The sequence below is a fragment of the Onychostoma macrolepis genome, chromosome 12 (assembly GCF_012432095.1).
Source record: "Onychostoma macrolepis isolate SWU-2019 chromosome 12, ASM1243209v1, whole genome shotgun sequence".
NCBI lineage: Eukaryota > Metazoa > Chordata > Actinopteri > Cypriniformes > Cyprinidae > Onychostoma > Onychostoma macrolepis.
In genome coordinates, this window is record NC_081166.1 from 14734228 (window position 1) to 14758777 (window position 24550).

The 24550-nt window shown below is 36.2% G+C and overlaps 2 protein-coding genes across 3 annotated transcripts in view; one reads left to right on the plus strand and one right to left on the minus strand.

The window, feature by feature from the left end:
• Window positions 1-16439, minus strand: part of waca (WW domain containing adaptor with coiled-coil a) — a 36649-nt gene extending 20210 nt beyond the window's left edge. The window contains exons 1-4 of the mRNA XM_058793292.1: window positions 16204-16439; window positions 15991-16024; window positions 15010-15196; window positions 6808-6899 (exon numbers count right to left, since the gene is read on the minus strand). Of these exons, the coding sequence (XP_058649275.1) occupies window positions 6808-6899; window positions 15010-15196; window positions 15991-16024; window positions 16204-16244 (354 nt within the window). The 5' untranslated portion in view covers window positions 16245-16439. The remainder of the gene's footprint in view (window positions 1-6807; window positions 6900-15009; window positions 15197-15990; window positions 16025-16203) is intronic.
• Window positions 16440-20639: 4200 nt separating this feature from the next.
• Window positions 20640-24550, plus strand: part of mpp7a (MAGUK p55 scaffold protein 7a) — a 141678-nt gene continuing 137767 nt past the window's right edge. For both annotated transcript variants that reach the window (XM_058793296.1, XM_058793297.1), the window contains exon 1: window positions 20640-20872. The gene's annotated coding sequence lies outside the window, so the exon portion shown is untranslated. The remainder of the gene's footprint in view (window positions 20873-24550) is intronic.

Sequence of the window (24550 nt, forward strand, 5' to 3'; positions counted from 1 at the left end):
GGTGTTTGTTGTTTTTCTTCTGACATAAGGAAAGGCTACACAGAGCAACAGCATGAGGAAGTTAAAAATGTAGAATAAGATTTGGAAGAAAAGAGAAGGAATGGGAACATTAGAGAGACAGACAGACGGAGCGTGCAAGGGAGAGAGAGAAAGCTGAATCCTGATGCAAGCGTGTGTAATATTTGATGAGGTGGATCTCTGCGCATCGCCCCTGCAGGATGCTTCTTTAATCTGCCCGAGTCCACCCTCCACCTACTAGCAGTCTGACTGTCAAATCCTCACAGCAGCACACCACAGTACCGATCATTAAAGCTGAAGTGTGCAATTTCTGTGACACTAGCGTCACCATCCGGAATTGCAAAAATAATGACAGTTTTCTTGAACGCTTCCTTCGTCGGCCAAAGGGTCACAGTACGGTTGGTTAGCATGGCCTAGCTAACGCCTCCCTAGAGACAAAATCTTTCTCCCTTTGATAGTCATTCAAAATAAGACATGTAGTCTGACTTAATTTTTGCTAGCAACGCATTTATCAGGGTCCTTTACCAGAATGTTAATGGGTATTTCTGTCCAGTTGTTAGAGCCTGTTAAATCAGTTGGAACAAACAGAGTGTCCCAGCCCAAACTACAGGGGTGCAAACTCGTCAGGGGTGAAAAAGGTGACAAACCAAACTACCCCCCCGCAACACACACATTTCACACACAATGGCAAATCGAAGTGCTTTATAGAGAGAAAATGTTGCACACTGCTGAAAATGCTTCTTACATTTTTTTGTCTTGTTTTCAGTCCAAATATCTAATAATTCTTAAATCAAATAATTTTTCAAAATATTTGTCAAAAGTCAAAATAATCTTGTTTTCGGTTTGAAACAGGATTATTTTGCTTGTTTTAAGGAAAAACTCAATTTTGACTTTGTTTTTTCTGAAAACAAGACAATTTTTACATGTCTAGAAAATGCTTATTGATTTAAGAATTTTTAGATATTTGGACTAGAAACAAGACAAAAACTAAGTAGGAAGTGCAGTGCACCATTCAAGGATAAACACCTTTATATTATTAAAAGACGTCTGAGCGACAACTACGGTCTGCAATCAACAAGGATTGTTGTTAAGATGTTACATGAACTTAGACAGCACAAATAAATTAATGTTCACCTTTTATTTGTATTTAGCCTTCATACAAACAAGAATTGTGAAATCACTGTCAAATAAACATCTCAGACTCACCTTATTAATATTAATATATTTAACTTCAAACTATAGGCTAACATACACTACCAGTCAAAGGTTTTTGAACAGGAAGATTTTAGTTTAAAGAATTCTCTTCTGCTCACCAAGCCTGCATTTATTTGATCCAAAATACAGCAAAAACAGTAACATTTTGAAATATTTATCATAAAATAACTTTTCTATTTGAAAATGTTTTAAAATGCTAGTTGTTCTTGTGATTTCTAAGCTGAATTTTTAGCATCATTATTCCAGTCACATGATCCTTCAGAAATCATTCTAATATTCTGATTTGCTGCTCAAAAAAACATTTATTATTATGTCGAAAACAGCAGAGTAGAATCTGATTCTCTGCCAGTAGGAGGCGCTTTGAGAGCGGTAGAACCAGGGTAGAACTAGCGGTTTCCCCGGTAACGGCTGTAATCTAAGCAGCTCCACTCATGAACGCTACTTTATCAGATAAAATTAAAATAACATCAAAACTATTCTGAAGACAGTATGTTCCCTTCAGAGATACATTCATATAAATCACCCGCTTTTTGAAACGTGCAGTGCTCATGTTTATTCAACGAAGTCAAACGCCACAAATAAATCAATGTATGGGAAACACTGGTAATGTATATCGAAATATCGGAAATGTGTTTAAAAATCATATCACCGTTATTGAAAAAAAATTATATCGTGACACATATTGATATTGAATTATTGTCCAGCCCTAGCTTAGCGCTGCCGCCACTTGAACTGAGTGATACTAATATTACTGTACATTAAACAGTATGCTTTACTTGTAGGTCGAACTAGTGCTGGGCGGTATACCGGTTCATACCGAATACCGGTGTTTATTTTTCTTATATGAATTTTTAAAATACCGCAATACCGGTATTATTTAAATAACATTCGGAACGCAACACTGTTTGAGAGGGGTCTCTTTTCACTATTGCATTGTGGCAAGAACACAGCTGTATGTGTTACCTATAGTCTTTGGTGTTACTAAGCGTGAAAGTTCTGAAGCTGTAGAACGTGATGACACAGAAGAACTCATCCACAATATGCACCGCCCCCTGCCATCAGCTCTCGCGTCTCACACTCACGAGCGCGACTTTAGCACTATATTTAGCAATTTTTAGACCCTTTTAGCGGCTTTTTTTCCATAGAATATACAAACTGACAAACCTAGCAACATTTTTGGATAAACCTTAGCTATGGTTAAGTTGGAAGATATCGCCAGTGCTGCCCCGCGAGCGTGAGGTCTGACTCTCCCGATGCAGTGTCGTGTCTCTCTGCGTCTGTTCTGTGCAGCGAGCGGCAGAGAAGCACCGCATTCAGCTGGCCGTACTGCCGCAGACTCATCAGTAAATGAGTACAAAACAGCGTTTCCAAGCACTTGCCGCTAACTGACTGTTTGGAATTATAAATATGAGCATAGTTTGTCTGTTAATATTAAGCACTTTTTGTTTTGTTTATTTTTTATTTTGTTATTCAGACGCAGGCAGTGCGCTGCATAGCCGCTCTTTAGTGTAACGTTAGATGCATGTTGATTTTATCAGACGATGTTGCGATTATAAATGAGAGTGACTCCTGGTTAACATGTATTAATGGGTCGTGTTTAGTCACTATTTAGTGTGGAATTTTTCTACAATATTCGCTCATCATGACAGTAAAATAGGGCATTCTAAGTCAATCTACTGCAGTTTTTCCTCCCTCAATCAGTAGAAAATGTGGTTAACACCCGGTCATGCATGAAAAAAAAATAAAATACCGCAATATACCGTGAAACCGTATAATTATGAAAAATACCGTGATATACATTTTTGGTCATACCGCCCAGCACTAGGTCGAACTGTTCTCAAATCGACTTCATGTCAGAGTAATAGCTGATATGCGAGACGAATGAGACTGAGGAGCATTTTGCAAAGGGTAGCGAACTAATGCAGCGACAACGTAACTTACAATCTTCATAGCTATTGCAACAGCAGCCTCATGCAAAAAAAAAAAAAAAAAACCCCAGCAGCCTCACGCGGTAATCACCATTTATACTGGAACACCATAATTTACAGCAGATACAAATGCATTCCGTCCTGCTCTACAGTGAACTTAATTTAGCTAGCTACAAACAGGCTAATCTAACCACCAACATAGCCCAATTACTTCAAAAATAAGTTGCTTGCCGTTAGCTTGTTCCTTCACATTTTACATAGCCTCTGGAAATACGGACAGTTGCCTGCAGCGTCTAAAAGTTATGCTTCAGGAGTGAGATTGGTTGGTTGAGGGAAAGAACATTAAGGTAAGCCAATCAGAGGCAGAGTAGGGCGGGGCCATTCCTTTGCCAACAGGGGGAAAAAACGCTACAGGTGACGTGACACAGATGACGCGCAGATACGACCCCCCCCCCCCCATTTTTTTTTTACAGATCTACACGATTCACGTAAATGACCTATTTCAAGGTGAAAACAGCGAATTTTGCCGAAAGGTGATAAGTTTGCACCCTTGAAACTAACAGCAACAGATAGTATAAATAGTGACTAAACACGACCTATTAATACTACACATTAACAAGGAGTCACTCTCACTATACCCCTTGAAGGGATAGTTCACCCAAAAATGTCATTAATTACTCACACGGAACACAAATTAAGAAATTTTTGATGCATTCCGAGAGCTCCCTGATCCTCCCATAGACAGCAAGGATCCTAACACGATCAAGGCTCAGAAATGTAGAAAGGAGATCGTTAAAATAATCTGTGACATCAGTGGTTCAACCGTAATTTTACGAATCCATGACAATACTTTTTGTGTGCAAAGAAAACAAAAATAAGTACTTTATTCAACAATTTGTCTCCTCTGCGTCACCCTATAGAGCCATTCTGGAAAGTATCACATACATAAAAAACATATGCAATGTATGCAAGTGGATACATTGTTTACGGTTAGATCAAAGCGTAAAAAATGTAAACCGTGTATTCACGTACGGTGCTGCCGACACAGAACAGAACATTGTTCATGTATGTGATACTCTCCAAAATGCCGCTATAGGGTGACACGGAGGAGACAAATTGTTGAATAAAGTCGTTATTTGTTTTCAGTTGAACAACTGATGTCACATGGATTATTTTAACAATCTCCTCGCTACTTTTCTGAGCCTTGATCGTGTAAGTATACTTGCTGGCTATGGGAGGGTCAGAGAGCTCTCAGAATGCATCAAAAATATCTTAATTTGTGTTCCGGAGATGAGTGAAGGTCTTATAGGTTTGGAACGACATGAAGGTGAGTAATTAATGGCAGAATTTTCCTTTTTGGATGAACTATCCCTTTAAATCCTGATTTATAATTGCTACATCATCTGATAAAATCAACATCTACACTAAAGAGCAGCTGTCTGCGGTGGTTTTGGCTATATTACTCCATCACATGCTGTGCACTGCATGCGTCTGAGTAACAAACTGTGCATATTAACAGATGAACTATGTTCATATTTAAATCCAAACAGTCAGTAAGTGACAGTTTTGTACTTATTTACTGACGAGTCGGCTGCAGTACGGCCTGCTGCTTCTCACTGTACAGAATAGACGCTGAGAGAGGGGACACTGCGCCGGTAAAGCAGTACTGGTGACATCATCCAACTGAACGATAGCTAAGGTTAATCCAAAAAAAGTCGCTAGGTTTTTATGTACCTTTTATGGGGAAAAAAAGATGCTAAAAGGGTCTGAAAGTTGCTAAATATAGTGCTAAATTCATGCTCGTGTGTTTGATACGCGGGAGCTGATTGCAGGGGGTGGTGGATATTTGTGGCGGTCAATGTGGATACAGTGGCGGGTTACCACAAATATCAATGTATGGGAAACCCTGTAGATAGATAGCACTTTTAGTTTAAAAAACATAAATAATCTAGACCTGGACAGTCAATATATTATATGGACTACCATTCAAAGTTTTGGGGTCCAAGAGTTTTTTATTATTATTATTTTTATTTTATTTATTTTTGTAGAAATTAATGCTTTTATTCAGCAAGGATGCATTAAAATGATATGAAGTGTCAGTACAATGCCACAAAAATATTTTAAAACTTAATTTCTGTGGAAACTGATTTTTAAATTTTTTTTTTTTATTTATTTTTTTTTTTAAGAACTATGGACAACACTGATTTAAACACTGATAATTAGACATATTTCTTGAGCATCAAATCAGCATATTGGAATTATTTCTGAAGGATCGTGTGACACTGAAGACTGGAGTAATGGCTGCTGAAAATTCATGCCATCAGAGAAAAAAAATTACATTAATATTTTTTTTTTTTTAACTATGCAGCATGGGTGAGCATAAGAGACCGAGCATAAAAACATTTAAAAAATCTTACCGAGCACAAGCTTTTGAATGGTACTCAATCTCTTAAATGTGACTCATAGAATACAATGATGTTCATTGCAGAACTATGTTCACTTCACTGCACACTAAACTCTGTCCTTGAAGACACCGCAATTAAGTAGTACATATTTCAAACCATGAAGAAATTCACCTCTGTATGCCTGCCGACAGCTAGTTCTCGCCTTCAACATAATTATAAGGTTTAATACAAAACATAAAATCTTGGGAAAGGTAATTGAGCAGATGAAAAGGGTTTGATGAATAAGTTCATAAAGCAGGTGGAGCATCTCACCATCTTCAAAGTGTGGAAGAGATTTTACAAAGCATATCCAAAGTGACCCGTAACATACAGCATAAAAGGCCAATTTACACCAACAGTGGCACAAGGACAGTGATAAAAGTTTAGTTTCTGTGCCATTTCAATACTAAAAGATTTCAATTTTATGCTGGCTCACCAAAATTATCTTGGATTTATAAAGATAGCTAATGGCACATAAATTAAGATCCATTCATCAAGTTTGTCGAAATGAGCTAAATACTTTCCAACATAACTCACAAAATGACCACTCATATGACTATGGCTTGGCAGTCTGTAAATGATTTGCAATGCTGCAACTATTTTTTAAATCACAATTGTACAGAAATCAAACCATAAGACATCAATGACTCAATGCCTTAAATGAATGATGTAATGCTGAAGGCAGCAAAAGCTCTCCTTTCTGTATTCTGGTAAAGGTAAGCTGTGCCTTGCATCTCCCAAAAGAGCTCTTATTATCTACAGCAAGGGGACAGATGGTCTGCACACAGGAGGGTTGCCACACAACCAGACAACACATTTAACAGCAAAGACGAATTTCAGCCAGGGATAATTTTGTCAGACCCAAATAATGGCCCATAAAATAACACACCACTTATTAGAAGTCTGAAATAGTTTAGCAGATCTGCCAAGGTAAATGTTTTCCATTTTGACTGTATTGGTGCTAAATTAAAGCATCTTAATTGCTACTTCCAGTAAGGCAGTTATTCAAGATGATTTATGCAAAACTAATAGCACATATAGCTATTAGATTATCATAAAATTGTCTGATTCATTCAATAACAGCCTGTTTGTGCCAAAGGGGCAAATGCTTATTGTTGTATATAAATGAGGTGGTCTGGTGTGTGTGCGCTGATCGCTACCTCATTTCAAGGTGCAGACAAGTTAGAGACTATGGGACTTACCGTGTCTGATGATTTGTTGGGATTTGAATGAGAGTTGGAGCTGTGCAGAGAACTGTGGTTATGGGAGTTCTCTTGAGGGGATATACTGGTCCCTGAAAAAAAGAAAAATATTGAACGTGAACATATAAACCAGTCAGGGTTATTTCTTAAAATTAGTGGAGGACAATCTATACATGTCTAAAAGATTTATTACCACATCTGGTTGATCAAAACAACTCTACTAGAATATTCAGGGTTTCTGCAGATATGAACAAGTTAAATTTAAGACTTAAGACCTTTATAATACCACCTTAAATGAAATTTAAGACCTAAACCTGTAATGGAAATACACATTACATACATGTAATATTTGATCTGTTTAATGTAAAAGAAAACAAAATATCATTGCGGTCATAAATTATATTACAATGATATACTGTTAACTTTTCATATCAGCAGACAATATTCCATACAAAATATCCCCACAAAAGTACTGCATCACCGAGAGTTTTGGTGGTGTAAACAATTTATTCTGAAGTATTATTTTCATCAGTGTTCTATCAGATTTTACATACTAAAATCTGCATATTTTATTTACATTTACAAAGGCCTTTTTCAACCTTTTTAAATGTATGCGTCTTTCATGTCAATATTACTACAATTAATCAATACATTCAATATATACTACAGGGCTGTTACCAGTCAGATTAAATAATTTACCCTGCAAAATTACAACTGCCATAAATTATGTTATGAGATTAATATTTTAACTTTTTGGATATACAAATAAGAAATGTTTGCATATTTTTAAACGTACTGAACCACCAGTAGCTTAAAAACAGTAGTAGAAAACTAGCTAAAAGGCTGGTCAGCTAGCTGTAGCTCGACCAATATTATTGAGAACATTATATAAAAGAAGGTAGTTCGACTGAATTCTGCTTCTGCACTTCTCTCTCATGACGCAGTAACTACGTGCGGGGGTAGAAAAAAAAATCTTCGTTCTGTATAATATATAAATATATTTTAGCTGTAATGTGTCCAAAAATATTTAAGACTCATTGAATCTGAGTTTAAGACATTAAGACTTTTTAAGGCCTTTTATTAGGAAAACATTATTTAAGACATTTTAAGACTTAAGGACCCGCGGACACCTTGCTATTCCACTGCGACCTGCAACTATAAAGCTTCATAGACAATGAGCCCATAATTCACTGCAATTTCCACTTTCTGCAAAATGAAGTATGTATATCAATGAAGCTTACAGCACTTAAGCTTTTCATGGCTGAAAGATGCCGGAGACATGAACACTTCTGGGCCTTTCTATCTGTTCCTGGATTACTTTGATTCATTAGAGTCATTTCAGTTTGATCTGCACAAACTTGATTTCACAGACAATACAAGCCCTCAAAGACTCATCTGGCAAGTGTTCATATAGCATGATTTCAATGCCAAAAAAAATAAAAGAGATGCCGAATATACTGTGACAGACATATTGTGAAGCGATGGGGGAAAATATTTTTCAAAAAGAAACAATTAAATGATCTTTAGCACTTGAATGAATTTTATCATTAAATGAGTTTTACAGCACTGTTTAAATATCCAGCGAGGTCAGTTCTTTATAATGCACCCAGAAGAGTGTGAACTAAAAGGTCTTACCACGTTCTGAAGTAAAAAAAACAGTGAAATAGGAGTGTTTTCAGATGAATTGAAGTGTTCAGTAATATTACTCATTTTGACAAAAACCTAATAATCAGCAGAGCTGGGGAGGGATGAAGAACAGCATAATGATTTTATAATACACCAGACTCAAACTCTTAACGATATCTCCGGCACACTCATAAATCAGTAACTACCCACAAAAGATTACTCATGGTAAACAAACACATACTAGGTTTTAACTGATGACCAGTTCGATGAGAATCTGACTATTATGATACTGCAGCATTTAGGCGAAACCCACAGACCGCTGGCTACCAGATTACTCTAGGAGTAATATGTCTTTGATGATCTAACACAGTACACTAATAACTTCAGATAATGTTTAATAGTTTTTATTTTTATTATAGGTAATTACCTTTACTCACTTCAGGTAGAAAAGATAGTCTGTTTTACCAAATATGATATCTAATCGGATAGATATCATATTTGGTAAAACAGCTCCATTTACACTTGGCCACATAAATATGTTTCCGCAAAATGGATATAAAATCCAATCTTAAATTCCTGCGCTATATGCAAATTCAACAGTTCACATCAATGAAATCAACAGATATGCACTACATTTTTTTCATCAGCTAATTTCAAAATCAAAGACCTCAACAGGAGCACTGGAAAGATAAGTTAGTTTTACTACTTTTAATGAATGATTGTGTGTTGAGCGTCTGTGATTTACTTTCAGTTTCATTTGTGGCAGTTTGCACATCAGCTTGCTGAAGAAAAACTCAGCTACTCATCCGCGGCGATGTGCGTTGCAGTAGCGCTGTGATATCTGGCTATAACATGCTCTCACACGTTTATTATTTTAACATTTTGGTAGGAGTAAAATTTACACATGGGGTTTCAACAACCAGATGCATTTACACTTGTCCAGTTTCGTCTGGAATGTGTCTCAGACCACCTCCTGAAGGGTTTGAGCGATCAGCTTTAAATCCGTATCGAAAGCGTTTCGGAAGGCATTTACATCTAGGGCTGGGCAATATGGCCAAAAAAAAATTATAATTTTTTTTTAAAATATCAGTCAATATCGATAATCATAACGATAAACGTCCAAACTTTATTTCCTTCAAGTTTAAAGCCAGATTTTTGTTCCAATGTGAAAGTTGCAGAAACCAGACCATTAATTTTCCTTAACAAAATAAATATCTTAATAGAAAAATAAATTTCTTAGTTTCTGAATGTTCTAATCTAATGAGTGATATTGCTTCAAATTAAGAAACAGGTTTGTGTTGCCTGATAATATTAATAATAATATTAATTTTGTCTCTTAGAAATGCACATTTGATAGTAGTAGCTTGAGTTAGGATGCAGATGTCAATTTTTGTTCATTATCAAAACCGGTAACATCTGTAAAAATTGTAGCAACCTCATTTTTATACGGTGAAAATAATTTAATTCTGACCAAGTTTTTTGTTTTTCTAAATTAACCATTGGTCTCCCATAGTAGCATACATTTAAATCATGATAAACGCAGTTAAAACCACACATATAGCACACCTCAATACCATGGTAAAAATATAACTACATGGTTTTTAGGTATTTGTGTGAATAACAGCAGTCTAATAACATTTAATATAATAAATGCACATATGCTATAGCTTAATCACAGAAAAATACTATAATTATATTCCATTACTCCTAAAATAAAATTCAGTATAAATATCCCTCATTTCGTACAATACCATGGTGCAGTTCCTACAGTAAATCCATGGTAAACGATGGCAATTTATAGATTGAAAAGCCTTCTGACTATATTCAGTTGGGCACAGTGTTTCTCCTGTTTGTCAATGCCGTTTCATCTGGCTTTAAACTATTTTAAATCACTGAGTCATTTGTGTTCATCACCGAATTCAAGCACTTTATATCGAACTCTTCATATTGTTTTACAGAGGACAATTATATAGCAATAATTATCGTTACCGATTTATCGCCCAGCCCTATTTACACCTGGTCTTTTCACGATCGGATAACTCTCTGATCAGAGAAAACGCATGAAGTGACCAGGTGTCAACAGGCCCATAGTGTTTCAATGTACAAGGTCAAGAAATTCACACAGCAAGCCCTAAGTGACCTGCAATCACCCCTACCAAAACACAAACCCTCACCGGGGCATTTTAGCTGTGCTCTCAGACTACATACAGACAGCCTTTAGGGTACAGACAGTCCTCACTGCCTCAGAGAAGATGTGTCTAATGTGTTCCAGGAACAAGAGTATAAAGTCACTGTGAACGTGGAAAACACTCAACTGACATACTGTCTCGATATACATTTAAAAATTCAATGAAATCAAAAATTAAATTTTTTGGGCTTTTGGTCCATTCACGTTAGTTTTGAGTTTATGTGCTCCTTAACATGGACACAGAATGTTTTAGATATAGGCACAAAAAAAAAAACAGACTCTCTGATCCAGGAACATAAACAACAATATATGGATGACTCGCTACGATTTTTTGTCCAATCAGATAGTCTTTATAAACAGACTGTCCCCTCCCCTAAATAACACCTGCAGCTGATGAGCATGTAGCAAACCTTTCATCTATTAAGAAAAATGGTGGGGAAAAAGCACACTGATATTTCCTTAAGTCCCACCCATACTTCCTGTGAATAAGAAATACATCCTGAACACTGCTTTCCTTTTCATCAAGAATTTATTTACAAAAAAAAAAAAAAAATTGTGAGAAGCTATTTGACACGTACACACTCAAAAACAAAACTTTGGAGTGGTAGAACAAGTCTGAACTAGCTACTGTTTACATTAGCCTTTATGGAGGAACCAGAAAACCTTGTTTTGCGATTGCTTTAGGTATGCATGACAAAAGTTTAAGAATATTCATAATCTTGCTTCTTTCTGGTTTTGATCAAATTAATCAATGTAATGATGCATTTTTTTTTTTTTTGTAGGTTATTCATACTGCTTAACTTACATGAACAAATCATATTCACCTAAAACTCCATTCCATCCACTGGGCTGGATTTCAATCTTACCAATATCAATTTGTAGATCTCAAGATCAAACCTTTATGCCATTTTCAGCTGTTGTGTGAATAAAACACTAAACATTATTTGTCGAGCACCTCCCATACAATAATTGGAAGAGCTCTGTGATTTGTTACTTTTAATAAACAGACTCCGCTTTCAAATTCTGCCAATTTTATCACCTAATTCAAACTAATTTCAACAAATATTTTGACTTTCTTAAATGTAACGAGAGAAGGTATTAGAAAAGATACGGAACTCACTGAAATGCATAATTTCTCATGTCACTGCGTTTCAACCACAAAAAGACATCAACAAAACATCCTGTGAACAAGTCACCTAACGCTACATTTACATCAAGAAAGTAGTTCAATGTCCATACCTCATAAGCTAGAAAAATAGTGCTACAGACAAACATTAAACATCTATACACTATATTGTATATTCACTACATTTTTGCCCGTTGGTGAGGCCTCAGAAATGATTAATATTAAACGTATGTTTGATTAAATCTGTCAACAGAACTATTTGACAGCCACTGTTTAAATGATTATTTCAACAACAAATTGGAGAAGAAACAATTATATCATTAGAAAGGTGATACAAAAATTGTATGTGCAACGTAAGTGTTTGTATACAATGTTTGAGTTATTTTAGCGTTGAATGTTGCACATAAAATTACACAGCAATTAAATGTAATAATCTGGGCTCTGTTGTCGATTTTAACTTTTAATATAACTATAGTGTAATTTATAGCAAAAGATGAGAGATTTTCCTTAAGAAATGTACCTGAAACATCCAAATAAATCTATATTCAATTGAATAAAAGGGCTAAACTGAACTGAAAGAACAATATATTCAAGTTGGAGACATGGCTCAGCTGCTTTTAACATTTATGCTTATTGAAAATGCATATATAACATCTAACTAATTAATTACGCTGTCAGCATACTTCTATACAACAGTTATCCTTTTTAACCGCTTCGAGTGGCTCTTTAACAAGATGCAAGACTTGACCTATATAACAGATCTGGTAAATATGAATGATGGATACAAATCTTTTACACCACCAAGATTCATAAGATGTAGTACTAAAAAATAATGAAAACATTCTATAACGGCAAAGAGCCAGGCATCAAATGAAGTAGATTCATCACTTTTGAAGAATAAAATCCAAGTCTTTTTGAAAAACTTCAAAACAGAGAATAGCATTCTCCTAACTAATGCAACTTCCCTTGTACAACATCTAAATTTTAAATAGGCTAGAGTCCCTAGTTCAGTGAGATCTGAAGCAGTGTACAGCTTCCACAACTTTCTGATTCAATTCGACGTATGCTGCTGTCACTGTTCAGTTAGAGGATGCATTTATTTGGCAGCAATCTCATTATCTACTCGGTATCTAGATAAGAGTAGCAAATCAGCATGTAGTGATTAGATTCAACTGCTTTTATATGTAGTAGCAGTATCTGGTCAAGACGTCTTGTGATGCAAGTAGATAAAAACTAATAGATTGACTGAAAAGGAATGACAATGTTTTATCTGAAGTGACAATATCAGGCAGGACTAAAAACAGGTTAACACAAGGAACGATAACTATAAAGAATGTTAATGACAACAGATGTTTCCATCATCCTGTTTTTATGCGCATTTTGAAGTATTGCATCAGAAACAAGTGATAATGCCAAATTTAGAATAAAAATCCCTTAATTCGCTTGAGGTGGTTTCTGACTTAATCGAAAAAGGTTTAATGCGAATAATGGAAGATGGAAACGCATTTGCCGAGTAAATTCCTCCATGCGCATAAAAAGTCATTTGACTTTGCACGATGGGACGGCAAAACCTGACTAACCAGAAGACTGATCTTTTTCCACAGCATCTGAAATGTTGTTATGGTCATTTTGCAATGCATGAGCAGAAGTCTATTAAAGTATTTCTGTATAATTGCCTCCCAGAACTGTTCCACGACTGCGTTCCCAAAAAGCAGGCTTCCACCACCGAAAGCAATGACCGGAATTTGTTTTGTTTCGTCTGCTCACTCTGAGGCACAAGTAATTTATTATATCTGAAAATTATTATATTCAGTGGCTTCTCCTACTTTGCTTAGGGATATATAGTGCCAGTCTACCAGGAAGTGACGATTTTGGATGGAAACGGTGCTTAATCGCAAATTTCTATTTGGCGCATAAGTTAAATTCGCAACTTTGGATGGAAACCTGGCTAATGACAATATAAAAATAACAATAATGGCACAGGAACAATATTGTTGCAATCAATTCAAAATTATTTGTTAACAACTGATGAACAATGAATATGGCCAATCAGAGCCCATCTGACTTTGACAAGCTCAAATATTTAAAGCAGCAGACAACATAACTGCAGTGCTTGCTTATAATATACAGAATGTTATCGTTTGTTGGTGTGTACACTAATATAGTTATCTTACTTTAAATTTGGTGGCACAGAGTTTACCTTAATTTTTTACTGAAACCTTGTCAAATACAACTTAGGCTTCTTCTGGCAATTCTCATACATTAGTTTGTTGATGTCAACATCTCAACATTTGGTAAAAATATGAGGTAGCGTGGGTAAATCTTATGACCATATTTTCTATTTACAGCTAATCTTACTGCAAAATCAATCTTACAAGCAGGGCCTATAAGACTCTAAGCTTGAGTTTTACACGGATAAGGAACCCAAAACATAAAAAGATACTTTGAAAAAGGTCTCTGTGTTTTTTGTCCATAAAACAAACGTCAATGTTGACCACAAATATTTGGTTCCCAGCAAAATATTTCAAAATACTATCTTTTGTGCTCTGCTGAAGAAGAAAAATACAGGTTTGGAACAACTTGAGGGTGAGTAAATCAGAATTTTCGTTCATAAATATGTCTAAATATTTAACAAACTAAACAATCAATCTAGCAAAACTGAAAAAAATATGTCCTTATAATGTTGCCATTACCAATAACATTCGGTAGATCTTGCTACAGAAGCAAAAACAATTCTGAACAACAGCTATTTTAATGATATGGAAATCATTCTTGATCTAGCACAATTTCTGATTTCAGAAGTTTGTGGTCTTTTAAGCCTGCTCATCTTTTCTGAACAATAAAACGGTCTTCAGATGTAGAAAGCAAAAAAGTTCATGCATGTACCTGATCTGAAAAAAAAAAAAAAAAATGTATAGAACCTGAACATGAAGAGAGATAAAATCACACTCTGCTCACAGACCAAGCATTATATTTTCCTCTCTGAAATGGCATATTTCATAAGGTTGAATTAAAGGGTGCTTGTAAATGGTTGACGCTGGTGCCACTACCGGAAGTGTGATTTCATTTAATGTCTTTTTACCCTAAAGACAGCAATCTGGTCACTTTATACAGAATTTATCTGAATAGCGTTTACACAGAAACACTTATGGACTAATTAAGACTGTGATAAGATTTGCATTATCGATCTAAGCATCAGTATCAGCCTCAGATCTGTGCCTCTTATCAAATGATCAATATGACTCCAGGTCTCCCCTCTTACCTCCTTCTCTGTCTCTCCCCCGGTGTGGATGGATGGCTTTTGCTCTGCCATGGCCAGTGCTGTCCATGTGTTTGTTTTCTGGACTGTCTGATCGCCGCAGCATTTTGCACGGTGGAGTGGCGTCGTTGCTGTCACGCATCTTCTCATGTCGGTGATCAGGATGACTCTTGGATGAGTACTTAAGAGTCTGTCAAAACATGACATTCCTACATTGAACTCTGCTGCACAATTACTTTCTCTCACATGCAGTGTACATGGGAGCTGGTTTAAAGATGGTCTACAATGGTCGTTAGCTACCTGACCAGTTCATTTATTGCTGGTCTAAGATTATATGCCAGCTATTGACCAGCTAGCAATCTTCTAACATGTTCCAAAACACGACAATACTTCATAACACGATAATGTTTGTCATAACATACTTTGTACATTACTTCAAGACTAAACAGAGCACAGGAAAGCCTATAAGCATTATTCTTACAGTCCTACATATAATTTAGCATCTCTTGATGTTCTTGATTTTAATTAGAAACGTTTTATTGGGATTTGGTTGCACTCTGGCAACTATCAAGACGACTGTTTATAAACAACCTCGTACCACTAAATTCGTATTTACGTATACAACCGTTACTTTAAAGTAGCATAATTTAAACCTTAAATTGATGATTATAAACGTTATTATGTTGGTAATTTCGAAGTAAATCGCTGTGGACACAGGCCTGTGATGTAGCCGCTAGCGAGCTAACGTTAGCCTGTTAAAGTCGCTAGCGCACTGAGCGCATTAAAAAAATTTAATTCGACGGGTAGGCGACTTATGACAGCACAAATTAATGTTTACAGTGTAATGTAAATTTGTGTGTCATTTTAAGCCGAACCTGGTGATAATGAGGCACTTTTCGCTGTGTTTTACGCACAGAGGCCTAACTTGCTTCAAAAGCCTGCACTAGATTTACCCCATTTTAATCTTATTTGTTTCAGATCTACCTGATAGGGCTGAGAATCCCTTCGGTCGGTGCACCTACAAAATAAAACAAGAAAAAGAGACAGAGGAACAGTTAAAACCATCTGCACGGATAGTTGTAGAAATTGCAACAGCTGAATCGGCTTCCTTAAGTTTCTACTTATTTTGGTTTGACTAAAAATGGCGGATTGTCAAAGCGGAGAAGGAAAATCGGAGTATAAAATAGAGCTCTTTACCCATCGCCGAGTCTCGGTTGTTTCCTTGCATACATTACCATCAATGCCGTGTTAGTGTGTGTGAAGTAGATGTGAAAGACGGGCGACTTATTTTGTATTTGGAGTGGGCTATCGACGACCCGATCGCGTATATTATTTCAATAGTTCTGGGCTATTGGAGTCGCTCTTCGCCTCTGCTAGTCAGTAGAGCGCCCTCGGTCCATCTCCCACTCACACATACACCAAAACTCTGCCCCTATCTACAGAGCAGCGAAGCTCAGCCTTCCTCACACACCTCAATCCGGGTTACTCCGGGGCTCGCTTCGGCTCGACTCGGCTACAGTCGGGTCATTCCGGCCACTGGTTTGTATTGGTTTGAGGTAGTGCATGAAGTAGGGATCTTTGTGAATGTTGACAGTTTTTTTTTCTTCTTCTTTTTTGAGTAAAAATACATTGTGCTTGACGTACTCACAGAAAAGATCTGATTTACAATTCTCACTTCGCGCTTTACTCCAGCTGTTGAGAAATATTGCATTTCAGTGGCTGGAATTTAAAACCAATCATCTACTGACATCTACTGGACATGTGGAGCCAGTGCATGTGCATGTCACTGAGATGAATGCAGAAAGGACCTGATGCAGTATGACTCACTGAAACAAGTGAGTCTGGGGAATTCTGGGAAAAGATACTTGTGCGCGCACTTTTTGAATGGCCAAGATAACAGAACACTATTCAGTGGAACCTTCAGAAAAACAGAGCCTTCTCTTCGGTTGATAGGCTACATAGGCCGCCTAACTGAAAAATGTTTTGTTAAAATGGTACAAATTCCATGTTTTGTTCATCTAACATAAAACGAAGTTAGCATGCAGCAATTGCAGCTGTGGGGATTTTTGGGGGTGGGGGTATGTCTCTCCACATTTAGACCGGATTCTTGTCTGGTTTTGTATGCAAATTTGTGCCAGCTCTGCCAAATGTGATGGAGAGTGTGGTGGACAGCAGTCTGTATGCAGGTCATACATATTTTCAGTTGCATTAAAATCTGAGTTATTCCAGATTTCAAAGCCTGTCAAGTCACATATATTTGCATAGCACTTTATATGCAATACCGGTTGTTTCAAAGCAGCATCACAGAGGTAAACATGAAACTAAGATTGAATATTCGAGCAAAAATTTTAAAATATGAAATAACTTCAATTTAATCTTTAAAGCAGCTCTACAGAATATAATTTTCATTATTCAGCTCAGTTTAGTTCAGTTTTGATTCAATTTTAATTTAGCTGAAACATTCAGCAGATAAAGCAGATCTAGAGAGGACAATAGTATCATTGTTCATCTTTAATTCAATGAAAGTGTTGCAAAGTTCATCAATTCCTAAATGAATTAAATTCAACTATAAAGCAGCTCTACAGAAGACAATAATATAATTATTCAGCTCAATAGGTCAATGTTGATTCAGTTCAGTTCAATTTGTCCATGTTGCAAAGATGTTCAATTATGAAATGACTATAGGAAGCTCTACAGAAGACAACAGTGTCATTATTCAGCTCAGTTCTCATGATAATATCAGTATAATCAAATCAATATATATATATATATATATATATATATATATATATATATATATATATATACACTGTATATATATTATTATTTTTTATTTTTTTATCAATGTTTATTATTTTAAGCCCCTAAATTTTATTAATGTAAAGCATTTGCTTGTGCTTTGGGTGAATGTCCTATTGTTCTGTGCTTTTAAAGGCCAAAGAGCTCAACTTTGAGATCCTCAATGACATAATGACATAATGTTGGTCTTTAGTTGTTCTCCCCATATGACAAAACTAAATAAAAAGTGTATTATTATTTTATTTTTATTTTTATTTTTTTTATTTTTTTTTGCCTAAAGTTTTTAAAGCAGCATACTGGTCTTCATGTTGGTCAAGCAGAAATGCACTGATTTTAGTTGGGAGACCTGAGTTACCTTTATTAAGTTATTGTGTATTTAAGTGATTAACCAGAGGTGCATTTATATGAACACATTACCTTGCTAATGAATTAAATTTAATAGTTGTCATTTCAGTTATTTATTTCACTTTCCACTTAAAAGAAGAAAAGACATAATGCAATCCGACTCTACTTATGATTAGATGATAAGTTAAATTATACAAGAAATATCCACAAGCTTTTTGGACTCTGTTAATGCTCTGGAAAAACCTTTTACATGACCTCTCAGCTTTTAATGTCATGCTAATTCACTTGTTGAAGACACACTGTTTATTCTAACAATGGAAACAGGTGCATCAGCACAGTGATTGTCTGTGGCCTTTATCCTATGAGCACTGTTGGTGGCTTTTTACATTTTCCAGAATCAGTTCACTCATTTACCTGTGCAATAGTGCAAATGCAACAAGTCAGACTATTACTGTAATAGGCTATTCTAAAATATTACCAATAAATCTTTGATTAAAGGAATAAAAATGAACAATTTGCTGAAAGATCTGCTGAAAGTATTACAAAGGCTTCCAAAAGATTAGAAGAAAATTATGCAAACTGATCTTTGATATAATATTCAACATTTTATGGGACTAAATCAGATGCCATGGGTGAAAACAAACCCCTGCCGTTTGGAGCAGTTTAGTATGATTGATTCTTCAGAGGGTTTTGCTATATATGCTGAGAATCACTCATATATGTTTTATTTGGACCAACAACAGTAATAGTGTAAAAAAAAAAAAAATGGTGAAAATGTACTCACCCTCAGACCATCTAAGATGTAGATAAATTTGTTTCTTTATCAGAACAGATTTTGAGAAATTTAGCATTACATCACTTGTTCAGCAATGCAGATACACTGCAGTGAATGGGTGCCATCAGAATGAGAGTTCACAGTCAAACAGCTGATAAAAGCATCATAATAATCCACAAGTAATCCATCTGACTCAGTCCATCAATTAATGTCTTGTGAAGTGAAAGGCTGCATGTTTGTAAGAAACAAATCCATCATTAAAGTTTTATCTTTAAACCATTGCTTCTGTCCGAAATACAAGCTTATAATACAAGCCCCTGTTGTCCTCTCACATCAAAATCCTCTGATATATTTGTTTACAAATTTCTTGGATTGTTTTTGCTTGTAAATGGTGCTTGATCTGTGCATAGTTCTCTCCTGATTCAGATGAGACTTTTATTCACCAAAGAAAGCAATATTATGAATAGAGGACAAATATTGTAGCCGGTAGAAACAGTTTGAAGCAAAAAAAATCTTAATAATGGATTTGCTTATTACAAACACAGATTTTCACTTTACAAGACAATGATGGACTGGAGTTGTGTGGATTACTTGTGGATGATGCTTTTATCAGCTGTTTAGACTCTCAATCTGACGGCACCCATTTCATTGCAGTGGATCCATTGGTGAACAAGTAATGCAATAGTACATTTCACAAAAGCTCTTTTGATGAAGAAACAAACTCATTTACATCTTTGTAAATCAAATCAAATAATAATAACAGCACATCTGCCCTTGTAAATTGCAAGCGGATGTGCTGTTATTATTATTTAATTTGATTTCAATAGAATTTCATGGTTGGACCTAAATTATGTTATGAAGGACAAGTAGAAATGACCACTTACCAAACCTTACTTAAAAATATTGTGTAGTTCTTTTGAGCAGTGCAATTGTCTTCAATCTCGTATGTCGACCACGAGGGGGTGCTGTAGTAATAGTTCTTAATGGAATGGTGTTGCGTTGTTTCCTAATTACTTAAGCGTTAAATCGACATTGTATATTATTTATGTTTGAGAGTTGGGCCCTGTACGCATGTCAGAATGAAGAGCAGCTCTGGCTCACTGCCTGTTTGTCAAGTGGCAAACAATTGCTTCTTTCTTTCTTTCTAACTTACCACTGCCTATAAAATGTCTATAGTTCTTTGTTCTGAACAGTTCAACTGAACATTTTTAATTTTGTTGTGTAGAAACTGAACCTTAGTTGCAGTCATGAAGCATTGTCTAAATCAAACTTGTCAAACCAGTCTGCCATATAAATTTCCTCACTGAAGAAAACCACTGAGTGAGACAACAAGGACTAACGTTAGCGTGTCGAGACGGATCAAATCAAGTTACTAGAGATAAATAGGCAAGATATTCAAATAGAAAAAAACCTGGCTGTCATGTGCTTCTAGAACAGGAAAGACAGGTGTTCTGTCGTCTGAACTCTAGAGAGGAACGATTCATTCATTTCTGGAAACTTTACCCCTTAGAAAATAACATTTTATTCGCAACAACAATGAAAAGTGTCATTATGATTTATTTACGCATGCACAGTCTCCCGGTAGACCTCTTATAATAAAGCGTAATTTCGTAGAATAGGGGCAGGTGTGGCATATGATTGATTATGTAACCGCCAATGGTATTTTAGGATTACACTTTGATCCCGCCCTACTTTAGTTAACTGTCCAATCAAGTATAAGATTACTTCCGCCCGCCTGCCTCGTTGAACGCAGATTGAACTACGCGTTTTGCCTGAATAGAAAAACAGTTTGGACGCGAAGACCTACACCAAGCCTGGAATATTGTACTTAAAATTAATCATTTTTGCCTTTTAAAAGCAAAGCGGAGGTAACTTTTTCTCAAGAGTGACTGCCCAAGAACCCCAAGGCATCTTGACTGGACTTCCCAAACACAATAAACTGCCCGTGTGAGTAATAACAACTTATTTCTCTTCTTAGACCGCAAGCAAAACATTTACCGCGTTGTTTATACATAAACATGTCTAAAAATCTTAAACGTTTAGTCTCTGACGGGAGTGTCAAAGGAAGTTCTTTTGAAAACTCGAGTATTGACTTCTTTCATTGTTTTTGTGTGTCCTGTTTTGCTCGAGCCAACGGTCGGTGCACTTGACAGCGCGAGCTCTCCGTGTCAAGTGCACCCGACAGTTGAGCTAAACTGGACAAACAAACACTGAAACGAGCTGCTATCCTCGATGCATGGAAGGGATCGGCTTTATTTCAGCAGTGTGTTGACGCGGAGCTTGACACTGACATCACCGGGTGGGTTCGCCCTGAGCAACAGGGCAGACTCATCAGTCATCGCAAGTGCTCAACTGTTAGGGTTGGCTTGACATGCTCAATTAAGTAAAATAAAGTGACTGTGTATTCGATCGTTTATTTAATTTCACCTAGTGCTGCTGCTTCTGGGCTGACAGCTAGTGAAGTCTTGTGCTGGTCTCCGCTGTATTTGCTGCAACTACTCTACGTCCTATGACCTATGGCTTTTTTGTTGTGAGACCTATTAGGCATGTTAGATAAACTATTATGTAATTTGTGTCCCATTGTCTGTTTTATTTATTAATTTTATAAATGTGTATATGTATTTATTTTATAAAGTTTGTAAGTGTTTATACATTTCTCTCTCCCTCACTGTAATTTATTTACATAAACACCAAAATGGTTATACACACACACACACATGCATATACACATGTATGTGTGTGCGTGTGTGTGTAAATTACAATTAGATTCTATTTACACTAAGTGCAAATAGCATAATTTCTTAGCAATATTTACACTGTGCAAATAGTGATGGATGCCATTTACACTGTTAAAATAGCAATATTTTCTGCTATTTATGCTACTTATTGCAAATAGTGGCAGTTATCGGCACCTCAGTATTATAGTACATTATAAAACGGTACGCAATAATGTATTGAGTGTAAATTATAGTTTTAATTCAAATTAGGCTACTAAATGGATGCCACCTTATTGGGACAATAAAGCCCTCCCTACACCTACCCTAACCCTGCCCGATACTTTCAACTTTGATTATTTCTTTCATTTTTTTTTTCATTGAAAATAAATGCCTTTCTGATGTTGAGCGATCGTCTTTTTGCAGTGTTGAATATCCCAATCACCCGTTGGTGGGCGGCGTTAGTGTAAAAAGCTTTGGCCAACAAGGCGGGCTATTTGCACTTAGTGTAAATAGACACTCCGTATACACACACACACACACATATGTAGGCCCTACATATACAAATATGCATATACACACACACACACACACACACACACATATTTATATGTATGTATGTATGTATGTATGTATGTATGTGTGTGTGTGTAGCCTATATATGTAAGGCCTATATGCATGTATGTATGAAGAGTTAATTTGCAAAAACCGATAAACGGCACTTAAAAAAAAAAAAGAGCTGATTGCCGTGCATTATTCTCCACGTGATCTGAACCCTAAACACGTTTTGTCAAAAAAGCCGGTATTGCCCACTTTCAAGGCATCGCGAGTTCACGTTTTATTGTAGAAGCCGACAAGCGTTGTAGTTTGTGAACAGAAGCCGATAAGTCCATTTTAGCGAATCAGCGCGCTGTATTCCGGTGTATTCAGGTCAGGTGGCAAGGCTACGTTGAAAAGACGTGCTAACTGAGAGGAGTTTCGTCAAAGCTGACTAAAAGTGATTGAGGATGGATAATTTTGACGAACTTGATGAACCTGTGATATCATCTTCAGGCGTAAAGGAAAATAAAAGCAGAAACGTTTTCACGGAACCTTGCAAAAGCAGCGCGTTACAATGGTGAGGGAAAATCTCCATGTATTGCGTGTAATCACATCCATACAGTCTGATCACAACAACAACCTTTGTCAGGCATCTACATTGTCATCTGAGGAGATTACAAAGATTAAACGAGTGTTGTTGGTTTTTTTTAAACTCTAAAACATGAAACGTGGTGTTATCTGCTTTTGGCAAGAAACGACTGTTGGAGTTATCTGCCTTTGCTATAAAACAAACTTGTAATATGTGTAAAAAACGTACTTTCAATGAAGTTTAATTTTGTAAATTACCAAACAAAACAACACAACTGCAGTTTGATTGTTGCTTGGAATGCGCAAAAAAAAATTTTTCGCAAATGAACTCATAAAACATTCAATAAAAAACAAAGTAAATTTTTAATGTTAATTAAATTACATGTTTTTATTTATTCAAATCTATTTTATTTATTTTGCATATCATACGTTACCATATCCCTGTGTAGCGAAAATACATTTTATACGCAAGTAAAATTTAGATGTTATTGTATGGTTTGCAATTCCTGATCATGTGCATATGGTTAGTATTGGACATGCTGTGGTCTGTAACATTTCTTGACCCTAGCTGATAAGGCCTCTTGGCAAAACTGAGAAATGGTGGAAACTAGGGATGTTCATTTTAACCGTTAACCGACCGATAAGAATTTTGACCAATTAATACAATCAGTTAAACGGTTTAAAGTCACTTATTTATTTATTTTTTTCAGTAATTTATCAAGATATTTTAAAAGGTTTAATGCATGGTTAAAATAAGCGCGTATAAAAAAATAAATAATAATAAATCGCCTATAAGTCGCATTTTATTATTTCATTCAGAAATAAGGCAGATGCGAATTACAAATATTATAATAAACACTGTAAACAGGCTACTCCTTTTAGTCATGAAGATAATCGGAATTGTAAGAGGGTTGTTTGCTGCTTTTTGCGCATGTAAAATTAATCCCCGGAAAACAAATGTTAGTATTGTTAACGGGTCACAGACACTCTTATTCTTTCTAATTAAATTTGAGTTCTAATTTAAAATAATCTTGTCGGTTAACGGTTAATAATCGGTTAACGAGCGTCGGTTGTCGGTCAGGAAAAATAACCGAAATGAACATCCCTAGTGGAAACTGGAATAAACTTTTATGCATTTCATGGCATGTTTTTATAACTTGGCCTTGAGGCTTCGATGGGTTCAGCCCTCTGGGATCTTCCTTAGCAACAGCCCATTGAAATGTAAATGCAGTGTGATAGTTTATACTCTAACCCAGGGCAAATATGTTTTGGTGAAATCAAAGTATTCAAGTAATGAAATGATTATGAATGCACTCTAACCTTCATTCAAATAGGTACTGAGAGTTTTCGCAGTCCTGCTGCCCTGTGGGAAACTCTGGAGACAGTGGTTTGTTTTGAGACTTGTGATCTGCTGTGTCAGATATCACTGCTCAGAAGTGCCCTGTCTGCACTCTCTCTGACTCCCCTCTTCTTGACCTCTTTACACGCACACACTCACACTCACTCGTCGTCTCGCAGTGTCATTTGACAGGCTGATGTTACGATCCATGTCCTGATCATTCCCTCTTTTGACGGCTGTAACCTTTTAGAGTGCAAGTAATTAAACACAAGAGAGGGAACACAATGCCTTATGTGTGGTTTTAACTAAAGTCCTCAGAGGTCAGTTATCATAGCTCTTTTCTGAGATTAGAATGCAGAGAATTCCCTGCATCCCTTTGAATTCCATGTCTAATGTGTACTGACAGTAGGGAATGTATTTGGAGGTCCTGTGGGATTAGTGAAA